The sequence below is a fragment of the Sus scrofa genome, chromosome 6 (genome assembly GCF_054392235.1).
Source record: "Sus scrofa isolate SSC_HxYL_T2T_F1_AM1 chromosome 6, Sscrofa_HxYL_maternal_Yorkshire_Landrace_v2.0, whole genome shotgun sequence".
Classification (NCBI taxonomy): Eukaryota; Metazoa; Chordata; class Mammalia; order Artiodactyla; family Suidae; genus Sus; species Sus scrofa.
Genome location: NC_139388.1, coordinates 100,450,394 through 100,471,999, shown reverse-complemented (window position 1 = coordinate 100,471,999; position 21,606 = coordinate 100,450,394). Strand labels below are relative to the sequence as shown.

Here is a 21,606-nt window from a genome sequence, read left to right as displayed (position 1 = left end):
GAAATTCCCAGGCCAGGGATCAAATCCATGCCACAGCTATGATCTGAGCCACAGCAGTGACAATGCTGGATCCTTTAACCACTAGGCCACTAGGGAAATCCAAGCTCATTTTATTCTCTGTCTCCCGCCCAGACTACCAGCTCTATGTTACTCCACCCACAGTGGGGCATTCCCAACAGTATAGGATCAACTTTAAGGCCCTTCATTACCTGAATCACTCAACTCTTCTAGGCCCTTCTGACTTTCTTTCAATATACCCCAGAGCATTAACCAAGACAAGAACACTGGAACTATGTGGAAAGGCACTGAAATTTAGCACAAAAGATTGAGACATTGACTTTAAAAGATTGCATGGCACTCCTTCAGCAGCATAGTTAAAAACCTTCCCACCTACACTGTCAGATAATGCACACTGTTGATAACTCCCATCTGTTCTGTTCACATCACGAATTAAAGCTGATTTGAGGAGGAAGTTACTGTGTCCTTCCCCAAAAACAATGTTCTTTGTTGTAGCTCTAGAAATAGCTAGTTCTTCAGTCACCCTGAAACTCCTTGTCCTCTAGGCCAGCCATCCTTTTTTTTTTTTTTTTTTTCGGTCTTCTTAGGGCCACACCTGCAGCATATGGAGGTTCCCAGGCTAGAAGTCAAATTGGAGCTGCAGCTGCTGGCCTACACCACAGCCACAGCAACAAGGGATCCAGTCTGCATCTGTGACCTACATCACAGCTCATGACAATGCCGGATCCTTAACACACTGAGCAAGACTAGGGATCAAACCTGCATCCTTATGGATACCAGTCAGCTTCATTACCACTGAGCCACAACAGGAACTCTTTTTTTTTTTTAAGCCATCTTCTTTTTTTATATGGCTCTGTGATGACCCCACTAGCAGGAACACCTTCCATTTCATTGTTTGCCTCTATAGCCCGTTATGGGACAACTCATTGTCACCTCCTCTGCAAAGCCTTTTCTGGCCTCACCCTGTATTCACCAACCTGTTTTTGCACTATACATTGAAGTCTTGTCTTTATACAGGGGTCGCACTTTAACTCCCATGCACTGAACCTAAATTATGGTCAGAATTACCTGCAGAAATACCTTAGGAAGACATCACTTGGAAAACTGCTATATTGTCTTCTGTTTAATAGCACAGCAGCTTTTTTTCAGCATACCAACAAATCACTGTTTATTTGCACACCAAATAAAATATTTTGGGAGTTCCCGTTGTGGCTCAGAGGTAACAAAACCAACAAGTATCCCTGAGGATGCAGGTTTGATCCCTGGCTTCCCTCAGTGGGTTAAGGATTCAGCACTGCCATGAGCTGTGGTGTAGGTCGCAGATGCAGCTTGGATCCTGTGTGGCTGTGGCTGTGGTATAGGCTGGCAGCTGCAGCTCTAATTCGACCCCTGGCCTGGGAAACTCCATATGCCAAGGATGTGGCCTTAAATAGACAAAAGACAAAAAACAAAAAACAAAAAAACAAAAACCACGTTCTTGCAGTTCTTATATCTAATCCAGCCTCTTCGACATGGAGTTCAAGGCCATATCCCTGACCACTCCCCCTTTTTTTCCCATTCCCATGGATACCTTTTCTGAATGGCTGCTTACAGTTGCCAGACTGCCAGATTTCTTTTTACGGCCAAATCTTCAGCAAATGGAAGTTCCTGGGCTAGGGGGTCAAAGTAGAGCTACAGCTGCCAGCCACAGCCACAGCCACGCCAGGGATCTGAGCCAAGTCTGCGACCCACAGCATAGCTCATGGTTACACTGGATACTTAACCGACTGGGCGAGGCCATGGAATGAATCCACATCCTCATGGACACTTGCTGGTTTCTTAACCCTCCGAGCCATGACGGGAACTCCTAGCCTGACATTTTAAACCACCACGATCCTCCCCATGTGATCCCACCACACACACAAATGGAAGCTGGGTCCTGCCAAATAGAGAGCCAGTCCTGGCCGGGTAATTTCAACATAGTTCTCTATCTTTATTGATAACACCACCACACACATGAGGGAAACAGTGCTTTTCTGGAAAAGATTGGAGTCCATCACATTTCAGATGTGGATGTAAACCCTGATGTCGGCAAGGGGCTCTGACAGTCGGAGCAGCTGCAGTAGGGCTCAGAGGAACAGTCCCTCTTTGTGGTAGGTTTTTGGGAAATGATCATCCCCTCCAGGTCTTTCACTTTGTTTTCCACCATCTGAAGCTTTTTCAGAATTTTCTCTTGCAGGCCCAATGATAGGAAGATATTGTCTTGAACCGGGAGAGCACTCCCTTCTGGGCTGACCAGCAAAGCCTGAAAAAAATCTGAGCCTTTCTTGTAAAGTTTGTAGAGTGTGATTATAAACAACAATATTTTCTAGAATGAAAACAACAGAAGGTGAACATTACTTGTTTATTCATGGGAAATGCCACCGTTTTCCACAAATGCAAAAACAATACTCTAAATGGTAACCGTAATCCCTCAGTCCTATGCCAAGCCTCTGTTTAACAAAACATTTTCATACCTACGTTGTCTTTTGCTCTTCACCACAAAATGGAGTGGTAGGCAGGTCAGGGATTATTGTTTGCATTTAATGAATAAAGATTATAATAATACATACCGTTTACTAAAAGTTTGCCACAGGCAAGGCTCTGAGTGCTAGAAGTTTCCTTGCCTATGAATGACCTATTTATGTAGAAAAAAACAGAACTAGATAATCCTTTAGACACCTTCCCGTCTGGACCCTGTCATTGTCCAAGGTCATATACTTGGAAATGGCAGAGCCAAGACTGGAATCTAGGAATTCTGATTTCCATGTTTATTCTCTCAGGACACAGCAGTCTGAAAGACTGGACTTCCTGGTCATGGAAAAAAAACATTTTTTAATATGCTAGGACAGATTCCTGCCAGGATTAGAAAATAAAAACAATCATCTTTTTTTTCCCCTTAAAATAACTAGCGCTGCTTGTTGAGTACTATTACCTGCTCAGCTTTATACATGCAGTATCTCCTTTAGTCCTCACAAAACCCCGAGGGAGGCATTGTTAGCAAACCCATTTTACAGATAAGCAAACTGGGGTTGAGAAACTAAGTGATTGCTCTCAGGTCACACAGCAAGTTGTGGGACTGAGAAGCCCCAAGGGACTGACTCCAGAGTTTATTAACCACTGTTACATCACCTCTTCTTCTTAGCTGAGGTGTCTGGAGGGGTGTGACTTCATCTTTCTGATTGGGTTAAATGTTAATCAAACAAGAGCAGAACTTAGAAATACAAATAAGAGTTTGGTGTTTTGCCTTATATTCTTCTATTAGCTGATTGAAATGCACATATATGACTATGTAGACACAAAAATCCCTATTAGGGATTTAGGTCAGTGGACTTTATTAAATGAGATTTTGGAAAAGAACTTAATTTGGAATCCTGAAAACTGGGTTCAAATCTGTTTTGCCAGTTTTCTCAGTTTATGTCAACATGGGTCAGTGATAATCAAGTTCCCTCACCTACAAAATGGAAATAATAATCCCTGCCCTATCTACCATGCAGGGTTTCAAGAGTTTAAGAGAATGCAGTGAGTGATTTCTCAATAGTAATGACATGAAAATAGGTGAATTCCATGAAATAATCCAGTAATAACCTCTCAGCATTTACCAAGTAAACCACTTATTCTTTAATAAAGCCCTCTTTTTTCTCTCTCTCTCCACCCCATTCGGAAGCTCCTGGACCTGGGATCAAACCCATGACACAGCAGTGACAAAGCCAGATCCTCAACCCGCTGAGCCACAGGGGAACTCTGAGAAAAGCCCCCTTTAAATTCTATCTCAAATTGAGGCTGAACCTCAATGCACCTCAGTTTCTTCTTTCTCATAGGAAAATAACCTCTATCCATTTTACAGAGTTGTTGGGATTTTCAAAGCATTTTAGCTTTATTGTAAATATAGCTATTATTATTAGTGATTAAACAGAAGTATGCAAAATCCTAAATATTTCTCATAATCCCAGCCAATTTTACTCCTGTTCCCCCAAAGATCCCCTGTATATTCACAGAGATTTGTTTTGTTAAAACAAGGAAATAATGAAGATATCTTTTTTTTTTTTTTTTTTGGTCTTTTTGTCTTTTAAGGGTCGCACCCGCAGTATATGGAGGCTGCCAGGCTAGGGGTCCAATCGGAGCTGCCAGCCAACACCACAGCCACAGCAACACCAGATCTTTAACTCACTAAGAGAGGCCAGGGATCGAACCCGAAACCTCATGTTTCCTAGTTGGATTCGTTTCCACTGCGCCACGATGGGAACTCCATGGAGATATCTTGATGACTAAATAAATATACTTTCCTCCTCAATCAGTTACGGAGTAATGGCACAGTAAGAACAGAGAGGCAAAACCCAAGATCCCAGTTCTAGGAGTTCCCATGTCACATTGGGTTAAGAACCTGACTAGTATCTGTGAGGTCACAGTTTCGACTTGGATCCGGCATTGCTGTGGCTGTGGCGTAGGCCAGCAGGTGCAGCTCCGGTTCGCCCCCTAGCGTGGGAACTTCCATATGCCACAGGTGCGGTCCTAAAAAGAAAAAGGGAAAAAAAAAAGATCCCAGTTCCACTTTCAGTGCTCTTCCCTAAAAGGTACTCCACATGGTGTCTGGCACACAGTTAGATAAAGATGAATCCAAATACATGATCAAATAAATCTGGAGGTAAGGCTGCCATCTCAGGTTATGAACTTCTTTGATCTGTTTCATTATAAGCCAAAGATCATTGTGAGAAAGTATTTTTATGCCCCAAACCTAGTAGGTGGAAATTTTTAAGGGTAATCTAGTTTCAACCAACTTCAGAGACAAGGATTCACTCTTGCTCATCTACATGGTCTTAAAACTGGATGGCAGCACTACGGGAGAGAACTAACCAAATTTCAATTCATAACAATTTAAATTTCTCCATAACAAAAGAGCATAACCTGAATTGACTGAACACTTCGTTTCCATAAGGCATATACTCCTATTCCCAATAAAATCAAAAAGGAAATCCCCAGGAGAACTTGCACAGCTGGAGCAAGATTATCTAGCCGCCCCAAATTTGTTTGCTGAGGCACACTAGTCTCTCCCATAAGAGTTGCTTGTAGATACTTCCATATCGAGCTCAGAGAGAGATAATCTATGATGACGTCCCAGGCAGAAGATGGAGATGACATTTTAATAAAAGCAGCTCCAGGAACTACATGTGCAGAGGCTTCAGGAACCTAGATATGAGTTAGGGAATGAGGTCTAGGAGTCCAGGTGTTCAGGAGCCATTGTGAGCTGTGCTTTGTGATGTCACTGTTCTGAATGTCAGCTTGCTTCTCACTCACCCACTGAATCTTCTTACTCAAAACCAACCAGATGCTTGCCTGGGTTTTCAGTTCAGTCATATCACTTTCTCTGATTTTTGGCAAATCCTAACTCTAGGATTGCACTGTCCAGTAGAACTTTCTGCACCAATGGAAATGTTCTGTATCTGCTCTGTCCAACATGGTAGCCACTAGTCACTTGTAATGTGGATAGCGTGGCTGAGGAACTGAATTTTGCATTTTATTTCATTTTAATTAAATATAAGAAGCCACATGTGACTAGAGGTTACCCTCTTGGACAGTGTATAGAACATTTCTAACAATACATGGAATGGGCAGCAATTATTTTCACATTTCAACTGAGAAAACTGAGGTTAAGTGCAGATTTGAGGAGATGGGATTTAAAGAAGGCTTTTCTAAAGAGGGAATAGTTTATTCGGTAAATGTGGAGGAAGGTTAGTACTGGATTGTTTTGTAGCAGTCTCTTTTTCATATGTCACTATTGTTTAGAAATTTTTATCTTTGGGAAGACTTTTTAAATTTTTTAAATTAAAAAAAATTATTTATTTATTTATTTTGCTTTTTAGAGCTGCACCCATAGCATATGGAAGTTCCCAGGCTAGGGGTAGAATCAGAGCTACGGAGGCCAGCCTCCACCACAGCCAAAGCAACTCAGGATCTGAGCCACATCTGCGACCTACACATGGCTCACAGCAACGCCAGATCCCTGACCCATTGAGCAAGGCCAGGGATGGAAATTGCATCCTCATGGACACCGGTTGGATTCATTTCTGCTGTGCCACAACAGGAATTGCAGCAAACTTTTAAAAAAAAATTTAATAAATAATTTTTTTTAAATTTTGGGCAGCACCTGTGGCATATGGAAGTTCCCAGGCTAAGGGTCAAATCACCAGCTGGGAAAGCATTTGACATATTTGAGCCTCATTTTGCTCATCTGCTTACAGATGGGGATTTTATCACCTTTACAAGGTTTATATTAAGAACAAATGATGTAATTTCCTAAGCACATGGTAAAACTGCAGCACACTGCACCATAAGCTATATGACATGTTATCAAATCCTTTAGTTACTGACTAGTACCTATCTACTCAGCAAGGAGGTGTGAAAATACAGAATGTATAATCTATTCCCAAAATTCTTCTGTGAAAAAAGATAGTTCACACACAAGTGTATAATACAAACAGTGAGGTCAGTTACAAAGACAGCAAGAATCCAAACCAGTTACAAAGACAGTTTGTACCAAGAGAAGGGGGCGGGGGGGACACGGTGAGGAAGGAAGAGAATGGGTCAGTTATGACAATTTTTGAGAAAATACTGTCTGCTGCTTTTCCAATTTGCCCATCTGGTTGACTGAAAGAAAGAATGTGAATAGGAGGCTTGGTGGAGAAGGAGTAACAATTTTGATCCTGCAGGAAGGGGAGGAGTGGCAAGTTGTACCAGGTGTCAGGGGCACAGGCAGACCATGGAGTCCAGAATGCTACTGGATACGCAGCACGGGAACAAAAAGACCCACTGATTTAGGAGTGAATGCTGTTGATGTTAAACCCATAGTCGGCTGGTGAGTGAACACAACCAGAATCTTTTCTAGAAAGGCATAAAAATTACTCAGATAAGACTTGGGATTTTCCTATAACAAGTTAAACATATGTCAGAAACCATTAAAGAATGATAATCGGAAATTTTTTGGAGAAAAACAAGCTGGTGACAACTGAATCATTTCCCAAGACTTCCTTTGGTAGATTAGATCTCGTGATTACACAGCATCTTATACTTTACTTTCAAAACTCTTAACACAATTAAGGTTATTTGTGCAGTTTGTGGTTTAATATTTCTTCCCTGACTATTGTAAACTCAAGGAAGGCAGGAAACATGTCTATTTCATTGACTACTGTAAATCTAGTGCTTGGTACATAGCAGGCATTAGACTTCCCCCAACCCCCAAAGCTGCAGCAGTTCCCACGTCAGGGATCAAATCCGGGCCATAGCTGTGGCAACATGGGATACTTAACCAGCTGTGTCACTGCAGGAGCTCCTAGAATATTTTAAATAAATACAAAATCCCCTAGAAGAATTCCAAATATCTTTATAGCCTAAACTGTTCAATCATCAAGTGCCTATTACCATATTTATGTACTCATTTCTACAGAAGCTTTTAAGTAGCTGTTAAGAGGATAGGCCTTTAGGGGTATAACAGATCTGGGTTCAAATTTTTGTGATACTATTCATTAACCCTGTTACCTTGGGCAAGTTACTAACTTGAGGTTCAATATTGGTAAAATGAGAGCAATTCTTATCTTGTAGGCATAATGTGATGAGAATTTGGTAATTTGCGTAAAAGAATATAGATAAGTACAACTATTATTTATAGTGGCATTTATGACCAAATATAAGGTATAGTAAATCTCAACAATATAAGGTCCCTCAAGAGAACCTAGTTTGAAAAACCCATTTATTGTTTAACTCTCCTCTTGGACAGCTGAACACCTCCAATGGTAAAAAAGTTATCTCTATAGAAGGTATCTCAGCCCACCTTTAGATAGTGTCATCCACCTGTCCACTCAGCCACCTCCACTTCCCCATCATGCCCTACTAGGACGCTTTGACTTACACATACTGTAACTTTGGATTTATGCAATGCCTATTTTCAAACCCTCAATTGGCCCTTCATTGTCTCTATCTTTTAAATGTATACGTTATACAAATATATAAGGCTCTGAATATCTTAGAAATTTCTTTCTTACTCATAAAACACACCAAGGCAGGCATTCTTGATTGGCCAGTGACTTTCCTCCATGTGGTGATCCAGGGACCCAGGCTCTCTCCATCTAGGGTCTCTCTGTCATCTACATCCAGCTGGCAGAAGAGGAAGTCTTCACTGTCTTTTTTTTTTTTTTCTTTCTTTTTAAGGGCCTCACCCACGGTATTTGAAAGTTCCCCGGTTAGGGGTCCAATCGGAGCTACAGCTGCCCGCCTACACCACAGCAACAGCAACATGGAATCCGAGTCGCATCTATGATCTACACCACAGCTCATGGCAGTGCTGAACACTTTAACCCACTGAATGAGGCCAGGGATTGAACCCACATCCTCATGGATACCAGTCAGGCTTGTTACCACTAAGCCACAACAGAACTTCCTTGACAGGTTTCTTAATCTCCTGACCATACCAGTTACCTTCCTCAAAGTGGTTCAGGCTTCAAATGCAGTCTGTCCAGAATACATTTCTGCAAGTGTAGACCAAGCAGGCCTGCTTGCAGAGAGGGCCACTCTCTCTAGACTACTTTACAATATTAGGAAGCTGTGCCCTGAATTAGTAGGTAAAGCCATGAGGCATCACAGTATACTGTGGTGGTAAAGAGCAACTTTTCTTATAAAAGTCTCTTTGAGAAAGAAGAACTGATTTTCCATAGGTTACATGTTGTGCACAGAAACAAGTTTTCCACCTCTCTCTCAAATGAGAAAATGTCAGCACTGGACATACGATTGGAGTTGGATCTTCACGCCTGTTTTTCACTTGTGCTTCAAACTTTATTTCCCATTATTCACTTTCACAAAAAAATACACTAATTACAGAACTGTGGTATTTTTGGTATTTCAGTACCACCTGCAACTTTCCATCTTTCTTCCTTCACATTAAGTTCCCTTCTGATATTTTTCTAGTCAGAAGAGATTGGAAACTTGGCTCCACCTCTTCCTAGCTTTTATCAGCTAAGCAAGACACTTCATCCTTGAGTGTTTTTTTTTTTTTTTTTTCATAGTATCTGGAAGTTCCAGGGAGGGCCAGAGATGCTGCGCCACAGCAGCGACTCAAGCTGCAGCAGTGACAATGCCAGATCTTTAATCTGCTGAGCTACAGAGGAACTCCCCATCTTAAATTTTTGTGTGTCAAATAAGAATACTAACAGTACTAGCTTTATGGAGTTATGAAAATTCAAGATAATTTTATATAAAGTGCTAAAGTAAGTCCCTATGTGGCACAGCAGGTTAAGGACTGGGTGTTGCTTGCAGTTGTGGCACAGGTTGCCAACTGCGGGCCAGGTTTGATCCCTGGCCAGGGTGCTTCCACAAGTCACGGGTGCCAATACATAAGTAAATAAAAGTGCTGAAAAAGAAAAGCATAATTACCCTGAATTCTCACAGCACTTCCCATTTTGTATTCTAGGCCACTGCTTCTAGAACTTTTCTGTGCCTATCAATCATCTGGAGATCTTACTAAGTATACTTTGGTCCCGAAGGTCTAGACCTGATATTCCACATTTCAAACAAGCTCCAATGTGATGTCCATGGTGCTGGTCCACAACCATACTTTGATTAAAATGTTTAAGCTACCCCAGCCCTCACATTAGAGATGGCAGACGTCTTAACAAATTTGCTTTGTTATTTTTATCTGCTAAAGCACCTGAAATTATCTTTAAATAGTTGGTTAATGACCAACTCTGTCCTCCAATGACTCTGTCCTTGGCAGTGCTGCTCAGAAGGAGGCAACCTGGGACTGAGAGGACAGGTTGGGGATGAAATCCCTAGGAAAGCTCATCATAACTTTTCTTCACCATCGCTCTCCAACCTCTCTTTCACACGTGTACTCATGAATATGGGGAAACACAGAAGCAAGAAAATTCTAGATAAAAGGCAAGAATCAAAGTGACTGGCATTCTCGACTTCCACCTATCATTTTTGAGGGCACAAACTCAATGCTTCTAGGTCTGTGTCAGGGCTTGGGGACAAATCCCAGAGAAACATCCGGTAACAATGACAGGAAAATAATACTTTGACCTCCTGTATTATCATATAACCACACATACTGACTTTAACATATTAACACTGTTTTCAATAAAGATCTAACAAAGCAAGCTGCTCCAAATGAAATAGAAAATGATTTTAGGATATATTCTTTTGCCACATTCACAGCATCCCGAAGATCCAAGGCCAGGGATCAAACCCTTGCCACACAGTGACCAGGGCCACAGCAGTGACCAGGCTGGATCCTTAACCAGCTAAACCACCAAAGAATTCCCAGGATCATCTTAAAGCAAACTTGCAATTGTGTTCTGAAGATTAGGGTTTAGTTATACTGCAAATAGACTCACTTGGTCCTTCCAAGGGTAGGAGTTAGGGGTGGTTGAATGGCTATAGTTGAGTCTTAATCAAATTAGCAGCTTTCTCTTGGTCTAGTCTAAAAACCTCTAGAATGACAAATTTTATTTTTTGGCTTTTGTCTTTTTAGGGCTGCACCCATGCCATATGGAGGTTCCCAGGCTAGGGGTCTAATCGGAGCTGTAGCCGCTGGCCTACACAACTGCCACAAAAACACCAGATCTCAGCCACATCTGCAACGTACACCACAGCTCACGGCAACGCCACTTCATGGTTCCTAGTTGGATTCGTTTATGCTGTACCACGACGGGAACTCCTAGTATGACGCGTTTTAAAATGAGGTCACTGGTTACTTCTCATGCGCAGATCACAGGTAAGGACCTTTAATGGTCACCCACATCCCATTACTTCATAAGTGAGGAAACTGAAGTCCAAAGAAAAAATTAGCCTAAGAGCCCAAGGAGTCAATAGTGACCTTAGCCTCTAAGATGTCTATTTCTGCCACTTTTTCTGAGCCATGAAATAATATGGGCTGGGGGGGGGGGTTCTTCAGATTCTCAGGGAGGAGGTGGCAGAATGAAATTCCTAGACAAAACAAGGTTTAAAGGCCAGAGAAAAGATCTTTACATCCTAATCAGAGACGTGAGAAAGGCAAGTTAGTGAGTCATTCCACTGCTGGCTAATGAAAGTGGCTGAAAACTTCATAGGGGATGGAGAATAAAGCTGGTGTATTTATATAAGAAAACATTGTTTCCTTGTCATTAGACACGGATGTCCCATAGTCCACTGAAACTTAACACATCCGAAGACCAAACACACCTTGGCTTTCCTTCCTTTTCCTCAAAACCCATTTCTTTCTTTCGTATTCCCACTTCAATTGGTTATATCACTACTGAACCTTAGGTTTTCCTCAGAACATTTTCTTCACACTCCAATACCCAATAATCCTCTTGAATATCTCCTTTTCCTCTACTCTTTCCCCTGCTGCAGTTGTCAGTACAGACCCATCACCAAATTTACCTCAATAACTTCATCTTATTTTCTACTACTTCCATTCCCAGCCCCTCAAAACACACTCATTTCAAGTGGTCTATAGATTATTAACATGAAGGTTTTGTTTAAAATCCTTCAAAGGCTCTCAGCTGCCTATGGACTCATCCAAAGTCCTTAGTGTTCATGGTTTTGTTCCTATCTATTTCTACAATAATCTCATCTGTCCCAGTGCTCCTCTTGCACTGACAGCCTATCAAATTATTTGTACTTCCCTGGAAACATGACTCAACACCTCTGAATTTGCTATGCCCTTGACATTATGCTTGGCATACCCTCTCCTTTCTACTTGGACAACTCCTGCACATCCTCTTCTGGGAGCTATCTTGACTCCCAGAACTAATTACTCCATCTCAGAATTTTCTTTCCACAAAAATTTTAAGACAATAATCATTCAAAATTAGGTTAATAAGAAACGAAAAACTACTGGGATAAAATGTAACTGCACATTCCAGAAAATACAAGTGCAATTCCAGTTTATGTACTGCATGAAAACTCATTATGAGTAAACAAGAAATGGGTGAAAAACTGTAATTTATTGAAACTCAACTCAAAAAATATAAGATGCTGTAGTGTACAATATATTACACAAAGCACCCTTGGGTGCACATTCAAGTCAAGTAAGAACTCCATATCCCTCTCCCTAGCCCTCCCACCCTGGGATCTTAGTATTTGTTCCATATACAATCATGCACACTTAATTTGAAAAAGGAAGCCCCAATATATTTTGATGTATTAATTAGCACCAAACAAGAGTACAGTTCCATTTTTTAATAAACAAACAAACAAAAAACCCCAATCAATAAACCAACTGGAGAGCTAATGGACTCAGCCAATACTGCTGACATAGATATTATACATTCATGTAAATACACAGCCTATTCTACCCTAAACAACAGTGTGGCTGGTTCTCAGCCTTTGTTCGAGTCGGCAATTGTCCCCATGTTGCAGTGTTGGAGCCAGTCTGTTTCTAAAACAAAACTGCTATTTAGGAACTTCCTACACAAAGCTCATCTGTCTTTTTTGTTGGAAACAAGTCTAAAATTGGTGTGGAAAACTTAGATCTTTCAAGGACAACCACTGGCCGAAGATAATGAAGCTGTTTTAAGGCAAGTTCTCCACAGTCTGTTAATGCTTTGTCCAATACGACCCTCAGGTTTTCCAAGGAAGGAACTGTTGTTGTCTCAGCTACTATTAAAGGTGGGATTGCAGTCAGGTTCTCATGAATTGCAGAGTCACTGGAAGAATGAGGTATGTCAACTTGAGGGTCACTGTCATTCACCATATTATTTGCCATAACACTCCCTGTTAAGTCATTACTGGGTTGAGAAGAATTATTTAATGTTAAGTGCTCTGAAGGCTCCCAATCATCAAAATCATCTTCTTTCTCTTCACTTTCCTGAATAAATTTCAGAAATGAAGATTCAAATCCCATAGGTTTGTACGTCTTCAAATCAAATGACCTGGGCTGTGGGTGCTTCCTAAAATTCTCTTTTGGGACATGGGTTATATTTTTTACAGTGTTTTCTTGCCCTGAACTTTGCTGCCCAGTTTCTGAGTCTTTGATCCTTGGTAAAGGCAGCTGGAAACTTGTGAAATAAGTCCCACTTTCAGTCCCGTTAGGGTTAGGTATGGAATTTTCTATTTTACAAGGAGGCGGCTGAACTATATTACACTGTTCCAAAGAAGTGGTTTCTGAACTATGGTTACATTTCAAAGTTCCTCTGTAGAGCAGAGTATCTGCATCAAAAACTGGGTTGCTTTCTGTACATCCTTTTGGACCTCCATCCCTTTCACCCAGATGAAGGGAATCGGCAGTCTGGACAGGTATGCTACTGTCCCCTGGGGAATGGCTGTGCTTGGTGAGCTCGGATTCACAGCTCCTATCTTCTTCTGTCTTTATACAGGGCTCTGTTTCAGAAGGGGGCTCCTCCTTAATTTTGGTACCGTATTTTACACAAACGACAAGATTTTCCATCTGTTGCTCTAAATAGGCACTACTCATCTGATGGGTACGTTTATAATGCCTCACTATACTGCTCTCCAACTTCACCACAGATAAGCATCCTTGAACCATGCAGGGGTACTGTGTGTGCTCAGAATGCTCCACGCACATATGGAGGGCTTCAGCTCTTGTTTTAAAACTAATTGGAGCTTTCTTTTCTTTGATTAAGCCACATTTTTTAGCCTTATTAGCATTAAATGATTTCCTGGTAGTCTGATGCTCGTGGCCCTGAGTGTGAGCCGTTTGACACACCTTTTCGCTCCTTAGTAGCCTTTCATTTGCCACTTTCTGGCTTCTAAACAGGTCGTCATAATAGTCCTTATGTCGATAATACACATGTTGAGAATAATTACTGCGATGTGTGAAAATCTGGCCACAGCCATTGAGATCACAATGAATTTCATAATCTGAATGTATTTCTCCTTCGATATTATGCTGTTCCATCAAGTGGTGCTTCAACTTGCTGAATGTATAAAATACAGCAGGGCACTGAGGCTGGTTACATGAAAACCTGGCCGCTGATTCAGCTTCTGAAAGCACTTTCGGCTCTTCAATGTGGTCTAGGTTATGAGAGTCACTGCAGTGCTTAGCAAGAGCTTTGGAGCACAGGAAGCGTTTGTTACATTCCTTATATTTGCAAGCAAATATCTTTTTACATTTGACAAGTTCCCTTTTGGTTCTTGCTTTGTCTTTCTCTAAGCATAACTGCTCTTTGTTATACTGATGCACAGTCCTGTAATGGCGAATCAAGCCTTTCAGATTGGTGAATGAGGAGTTGCAAGTTTTGTGGATACAATGGAATGGTTTGTGGTACTTATTCAAAATATAACAGAGATTTCCTTTAGCAACAGTTCTTCTGCTACCTCTCCCCTCTCTTCCTTCTCCTTCTTCTCTATGGCCACTTATTGGTGATGAAATATCAGATGTTTTACTTTCTGTTTCTTCGCAGGATGACTCCAAATCTGTTTCTGAACTGCATTCATCCTTTTTAGAATGACAGTGTGGCTTCTCAGAATTACTGTTGGGATCAGGTCCAAGTTCTGCAGAACAATCACCTTTCAACCTGTCTACTGAGCATGGGCCTTCGTGATCACATTTTTCATTATCTAATAGTTTCTGAGTTACTCTGTCACTGCCAATTTGATGTTTATTTTTATAATGAATCCTAAGGTGTGTCTTTCTTGTAAATGACCTTTGGCAGATATGGCACTGGAAAGGGGAATATCGATGTTGAAACATGGTTAACTGAAGGACTTTTTCTTTTGAATAATTATGCTTTTTAAGATAATGCATTAACAAAGCCTCTCTGGTCACAAATTCATATTTGCATCCTTGAAGCTCACAGAAAAAAGGCTTGGCTGCCAACTGTGCAAGATACTGACTTGGCATATTTTCATCTTGATTCTGAAAATTAAGGTCTGAAATAGATGAAACTGCTTGAAGAGACTTAGCACCACTGGATGGGTACCCCTGCAATGACCCTGAGAAAGATCCATGTGTTATTGAGTTTTTCAAGCTTAAATGTTTCAAGCGTAACAGAAGTTCCAACATGGTATCCTCTGTACATGGCCTTTTAGAAGCACAAATGGAAGCTTCTGAGGAATAACCTTGGTGTTCTCGTTTGCATTTAGTATGAATATTGTGATCCAGACCTTCATCTGGAGAGTCACTGTTTGTATCTGAGCTGGGTTTAGGTTCTGCATCAAACTTTTCAGTTGTTTGATTATGTTCATTACCCAAACAGGGAAAGAGATCTTTTGTCTTTATCTTTTTGGGTTTGAAATGGTATGGATGAACCTTCCTTAGATGCTTCTGCATGCCTTTTGCATTTTTGTACGTGGAACCACAGCCATCAAAACCACAAGTAAACTTAGTCCCATCAAAACAAACTGCCACACTGGAACATTTTTCTTTTAAACTGGAGGGCACAAAGACTTTCTCATGAGATAATAATATATCCTGCATGGTTTCAGAGTGATCCAGTGTGTCAATTAACTCTTCATTCATGGAAGCTGAAGAGCTGTGACTTAACTGATCACTGGAATTACTGTCACTGTTTTCTTTCAGATTTTCTGCAGTTTCTATTTGAGAACTAGCTGATCCTGCACAGAAAAGAAGATCCTCTGGTAAATGTGATTTATCAGCTTGGTTAAGTAGATGGGTCTGAGCAATACAATCTTGCTTTTCACTTGCTGCAGGCTCCTCAAGTTTCACTGATTTCTTTACATCTCCATTTGAATTATCAACATTGTGCATTGAGAGGTGATTCTGGTATTCGATTTTGGAATAATAAAACTTTTTACAGCCAACAAAGTTGCATGTATAAGACGCATCCCTAAAATGTTGTGCTTCGTGGTGGTAAAGCTGTCCCAAGTCACTGAAAACAATATTACAGCCATTTAATTCACATTTATAACGCAGATCATCATGTTTTTGTTTATGGTTAAGCAGTTCGTTCACTGATCCAAACCTAGCATAACAATCTATAGATACACACATATAAGGCTGAGGACCACAATGCACTTGTTCGTGTTCTCGCAGGTGAAAAGCAGACATGAAATGTCGACGACAATAAGTACACTTCTCTCTTCTATTTTTCATATCCAAGTAGTGCTTGGCATTTTCATCATTATTTTGGTGTTCAGCTTTAAGATGCACACTTAAGTATTTAAATTGCTTAAACACACGGGAACAGTCTGTGCCAGGACATGGGTACAAATCTCTGTCTTGCAGGTGGCAATCTTCTAATTTGCTGAATGTGACATATTCATGTGACTCTCCTTTGGCTTCATTCAATGATTGACTTTGCTCCAGGGTTGTGGAGGGGCTCTTGGGACAAATTCCCTTTTGAGAGCTTTTCAACAGTAATTTCTTTCTAGAGCGGTCTCTTCTGCTTGGTGGCATTTTAACATGTTCCATCACATGAGGCACAAATATTTCTTTTCTCTTGAATTTTTTTATACAAACTGGACAGGTATAAATCCCATCTTCCATATGCATCTTAGAATGATGAAGAATCCTGGCCTCTATACATTCCCGCTTACATAGCAAACAGAAAAATTTATATTGAAGCCACCTCTGATATCTTTCAGAAGAACCAATGGGTTTTTTGTCTCTTTTCTCCTTATGCTGATCTGTCATATCTCTCCTTCTATATTGTTTATCTTCTTTACCTTCCTCATAGTCACTGAGAAATGACTCTAAAACATCTGTGTCATTAATAGACATTTCATAGCCACTTAGATCATCATCAGAATCCGAGGCTTCTTGTCCTAGAAGTTGGTGGCAGTGTCGTTTTAAAGTTTTCCAGTCCCAAAATTCAGGATCAAAAGGCCAGTGAGCTTTTAAAGCTAATAAAAGCTCACATCGGAGAGAATTTGGAACTGGTGCATTTTCTTCATCAAATTTTTGATCTGGTTGGGAATATAGTTCTTCCAACATATTAAATCCATCCAAACTGGGTTCAATTAAGAATTCTGTAAGCTGACAGGCTCGTCTAACTTCTAAATCTTCTGGTAAGAGACAAGCAATTGTTTTACAAACTGATGCCTTCATTTCTTCGTCCTCACTTGATCTGAGTTGAAGAGCTCTGACGCATAGTAAAATTGATACCCCAAGACCAGCATCTTGTGCCTGTAAGAAAAACAGGGAAGAAGAGGTTTTTTCTTTCTCCCATTCTGGAAACATTACATAACTTTCACAGACACAAACACTTCTTAAAACTTTTAATGTTCTTAAGTTTTATCAAAAATCTTTCTTCCTGAAAGTTACATTTAGATCCTGCTTGTCTCAAAATGCAAAGGACTGGATTACTTGTTACAATCATGAACAACAACAATGTACATTTAGAGTATCCAACTTCATAAGGCACTGCATATTAAAGCAGTTCTTAACCCTCAAGGAACTTATCTAGGTGCCAAATGTATAAATAATAAAGGCACATGAATTGAGAGGAACTCAGGATAAATAAGGGGACTAAAGGATTCAAAAATGAATTGTCTCAGGCTGGGTAGGAAGGATAGGACTTAAATGGATACAAGAAGAAACACATGTATAAAAGTGAGTCTAAGATTGAATTCAATTTAAAAAACTCATGTCATGAACAACCGGGTGTTTTCAAAACTTCAAGGCTTAAATGAATGATTCTATTTCCTCCTAAAAGAACTGGCACTCTATGATACAGTTGTACTAAATCTCAGCTTCCCATGGAAAAACAAGAGAATGAAAATTTCTCTATAGCAGCAGGTTCTCAGAAACTAGTCAAAAATCTGGTCATACGTGATAAAAGGCTAGTGCATTCAAGATACTTCTTTTAGAGTTCCCATTGTGGCACAGGGGAAACGAATCTGACTAGGAACCATGAGGCTGCAGATTCGATCCCTGGCCTCGCTCAGTGGGTCAAGGATCCAGCATTGCCGTAAGCTGTGGTGTAGGTTGAAGAGGCGGCTCAGATCTGGCGTTGCTGTGGCTGTGGTGTAGGCCAGCAGCTACAGCTCCGATTAAACCCCTAGCCTGGGAACCTCCGTATGTCGAGGGTGTGGCCCTAAAAAGACCAAAAAAAAAAAAAAAATCTTTCATATGAGAAGCTAAAAGAATATGTGAAAATAATATGAACAAAGAAAAGCAGGATCCTATGTTAGGGTGGCTTAAAATGTAGTACTTAAGAACAGAGAATTTTGAGTCAGACTTTGACTGACTGAACCCAGCTTCACTCCAGTGACAAGTTCTTAACTCCTCTAAGCCTGTCTCCTCATCTGTAAAATGATAACTGCATTGGCAGTATTAGATTTTCCTCCTAGTGTTATAAGAATGAATAAGGTAACATAAAGTGATTACTACAATATTGGCAAATAGTAAATATTCAACAGAATACCCAGGAAAATACCTGAGGATAAATTCTACTGTTCAAACTAGAAGTCAATTTGCTAAGCAATTACTCTGTTAGGTACCATTCTAAATGCTGAGCACACAAAGAAATAACCACCATCAATTTAAAGATCGTTTACCACATCCTAGGCACTATTCTAAATAAACTTTTTGCATATATTATCCTCATATTATAGTTGAAGAAACCAGGGCCCAAAAAGTTAACTGCCCAATGTCACCAGCTAGTGAACAACGGAGCAAGAATTTAAACTTGAAGCAATCTTTTCCCAGCACCTGAGTCCAAATTAACTACTTTACAGCCTATATTAACACTGAAGTTTAACTGAGTTGGCTCTATCACATGTGCCCTTTTTACAATGTGCCAAACTACTTATTTAGCATCCTGGTTTAAAAACCTATCAAATTATTCATACACATCAGTTTCTTCAAAGTTCAGCTTCACATTCCATATCTTAATTCTAATTTATTTACTACTCCTTTAGTAAGTAACTTCTCATATCTGTTCTGAATATATAATGGTAGTAGTAGTAGTTGTTGTTATTTTTTGAAAAGTGTCCTTAGTGATTTCACAAATTTTACCATTTCAACCAGATTAGAGTGTTTAAGAAAGAACAGACATTCTTTGCAATTTATGTCAAAGAGTCTTCCAAAAGGGTTAAAAGTAACTTGTTGAGAACATACGGATTTTTTTTTTTTTTTTTTTTGTCTTTTTAGGGCTGCACCGGAGGTATATGGAAGTTCCCAGGCTAGGGGTCCAATTGGAGCTGTAGCCACCGGCCTATGCCAGAGCCAGAGCAACAGCAACCCAGGATCCGAGCCGCATCTGCGACCTTTACCACAGCTCACTGCAACGCCGGATCCTTAACCCACTGAGCAAGGCCTGGGATTGAACCCGCGTCCTCATGGATGCTAAGTCAGGTTCGTTAACCCACTGAGCCACGACAGGAACTCCAACATATGAATGATTTTAAAACTTAACAGATTTTCTCCAAGCCCTCTGTGCTCTGACCTACAAATGATAACCTTATATCATATTATGCAATTTGTTAGGATACTAATGGTCTAGTTCCTTACAAGTCACATGTCTCCAATCTTCAGCTTCTTTTATTATTAAAAAGGGATTAAGCTAGAAAAAGTCATGTTTTGCAAAAGGGTACTACTGTATGTTCCACCAAAAAGATCCAGTGGCCAAATAAGCTAAATCCAAGATCATCCTTCTTCTCATACCTTCTTCTTCAAATATTACCATGTCTACATTCGCTTTTCTGTCACACTATTTTTTTTTTTTTTTGGTCTTTTTAGGGCCACATCAACAGCATATGGTGGTACCCAAACTAGGGCTCAAATCAGAGCTGTAGCTGTTGGCCAACACCACAGCAACAGACATGCCAGATCCAAGCCATGTCTATGACCTACACTACAACTCATGGCAACCCCGGATCCTTAACCCACCGATGGAGGCCAGGGATTGAACCTGCGTCCTCATGGATACTAGTCAGATTCATTTCTGCTGAGCCATGAATGGAACTCCTCTGTCAAACTATTTTTAAAACCTTGAGAGAGATCCTGGATTCTCTAATATCCCTTTCTCAAGTCACAGAATCAAAATTTTTTTGGCGGGGGCTTTTTGGCTTTCTAGGGCTGTGGCATATGGAGGGCATGTGGAGGTTCCCAGGCTAGGGGCTGTAACTGGAGCTGCAGCTGCTGGCCAACATCACAGCCATGGCAATGCAGGGAAGGGAACTCCACAGAATGAAATTTTAATGACTCTGAGCACCTTTAAGAACTGATGATCTGGTTTAAGATCTTAAACTGCAGCCCAGAAAATAAAGAGGGCCCTCTCCATTATATATTGTTGCCGTTATCTATCTCTATAGGGAGGGGAAAACTCCCATGAAGGATATCTACCATTCATGGCAGAACTAGATCCTAACTGATATAGGTTAGATCACCTCTCTCCTTAAAAAACCTAGAGGTTAAGGCTCTCAACTTGAAAGGAATTCCACATTCACTCCCATTCCACCTACCAGTCCATATCTTCTCCACCTTTCAGGAAAAATATCATAAATAAGGACTAGAATGGAAAGTGTCCTAGATTGAGATTAAAAAGAAATGGTCCTGGGTTGTACAAATGGACAGCAAATTCCTTCCTTGGCCTATGTCAGAAACCCATCTTCCTTTATCCTGTGTCTAGTACCTTTCTCATTTTCTGTGGTTCCATGTGGTAAACAGAAATCTAAGATGACCCCGACTGACCTTCACTTCTGTAAAATCTCCTCACCTTAAGTGGTACCTATAAGTATGATATCATTCCTATGATTACATTATATGGCAAAAGGGACTTTACAGATACAATTAAGGCACCAAATCTACTCATCTTAAGATAGGTGGATTATCTAGACCTGGCCCAATCACTCAAGCCCTTTAAATCTAAGTTTGGAAGTCAGAGGTGGAGGAGATCAGATTAAAAGAATTCCTTGTGTCTTTGCTGGCTTGAAAATAAAGGCATGGAATGAGAGTGGCTTCTGGGAGCTAAAAACAGACCCTGGCTGACAGCCAGCAAGAAAATGAGGACTTTAGCCCTACAACTGAAAGGAACTGAATTCTGTCAACAATAAAAATGAGCTTAGAAGTAGATTTTTCCACAGAGCCTCCAGATAACTCGACCGGCCATCACCTCAATTTCGGCCTTGTGATACTGAGCAGTGAACAATGCCACACAGTGCTGGACCTCTGCCTACAAAACTGTGAGCTAATAAATAGGTGCTGACTGAAGTGCTAAGTTTACAGTAATTTGTTACGCAGCAACAGAAAGCACACATTCCCTAAAGATTTAAAAAAAAAAAAAAAAAAAAACACAAAACTTATTAAAGGCCAGTTGTACCACTACTTTTTTGAAGCAAGGCAAGCTCTATAATTACTTGAACATGTTTTTTCTGTGATCAGAGATATAATTTCATTTTCAGTCATTAGAAATAGGAGTTCCCGAGGTGGTGCAACAGAAACAAATCTGACTGGGGACCATGAGGTTCCAGGTTTGATCTCTGGCCTCGCTCAGTGGGTTAAGGATCTGGCATTGCTATAGGTTGAAGACTCAGCTCAGATCTGATGTTGCTGTGGCTGTGGTTGGCAGCTGTAGCTCCAATTGGACCCCTAGCCCGGGAACCCTCGTATACCTAGAGTGTGGCCCTAAAAAGCAAAAAAAAAAAAAAAAAAAAAAAAAAGGAAAGAAAGAGAAA

At 40.6% G+C, this 21,606-nt stretch overlaps 2 protein-coding genes and 2 long non-coding RNA genes across 8 annotated transcripts in view; 2 read left to right on the top strand and 2 right to left on the bottom strand.

Annotated features, from left to right (window-relative positions):
- The window catches only part of LOC106510655 (uncharacterized), a 282,042-nt gene that overhangs the window by 146,418 nt on the left and 114,018 nt on the right, over nt 1–21,606 (top strand). The gene's annotated exons all lie outside the window — the stretch shown is intronic.
- On the bottom strand, nt 1,976–5,304 carry TMCO2 (transmembrane and coiled-coil domains 2). Its single transcript, XM_003356328.5, has 2 exons — nt 4,942–5,304; nt 1,976–2,365 (listed from the first exon to the last, which is right to left on the bottom strand). Exons 1-2 carry the CDS (start codon nt 5,173–5,175, stop codon nt 2,054–2,056), a joined length of 546 nt encoding a protein of 181 aa, XP_003356376.2. The 5' UTR covers nt 5,176–5,304; the 3' UTR covers nt 1,976–2,053.
- The window catches only part of RLF (RLF zinc finger), a 96,301-nt gene continuing 86,687 nt past the window's right edge, over nt 11,993–21,606 (bottom strand). For all 5 annotated transcript variants that reach the window (XR_014807506.1, XR_014807507.1, XR_014807505.1 and 2 more), the window contains one exon: nt 11,993–17,113. Coding sequence is in view for 2 of the 5 variants with exons in the window: in XM_003356327.5 (XP_003356375.2) it covers nt 12,464–17,113 (4,650 nt within the window). In the remaining 3 variants the exon portion in view is untranslated. The remainder of the gene's footprint in view (nt 17,114–21,606) is intronic.
- Nucleotides 16,113–19,884, top strand: LOC146402696 (uncharacterized). Its single transcript, XR_014807526.1, has 2 exons — nt 16,113–17,877; nt 19,246–19,884. It is a non-coding gene; the product is annotated as an uncharacterized LOC146402696 (long non-coding RNA).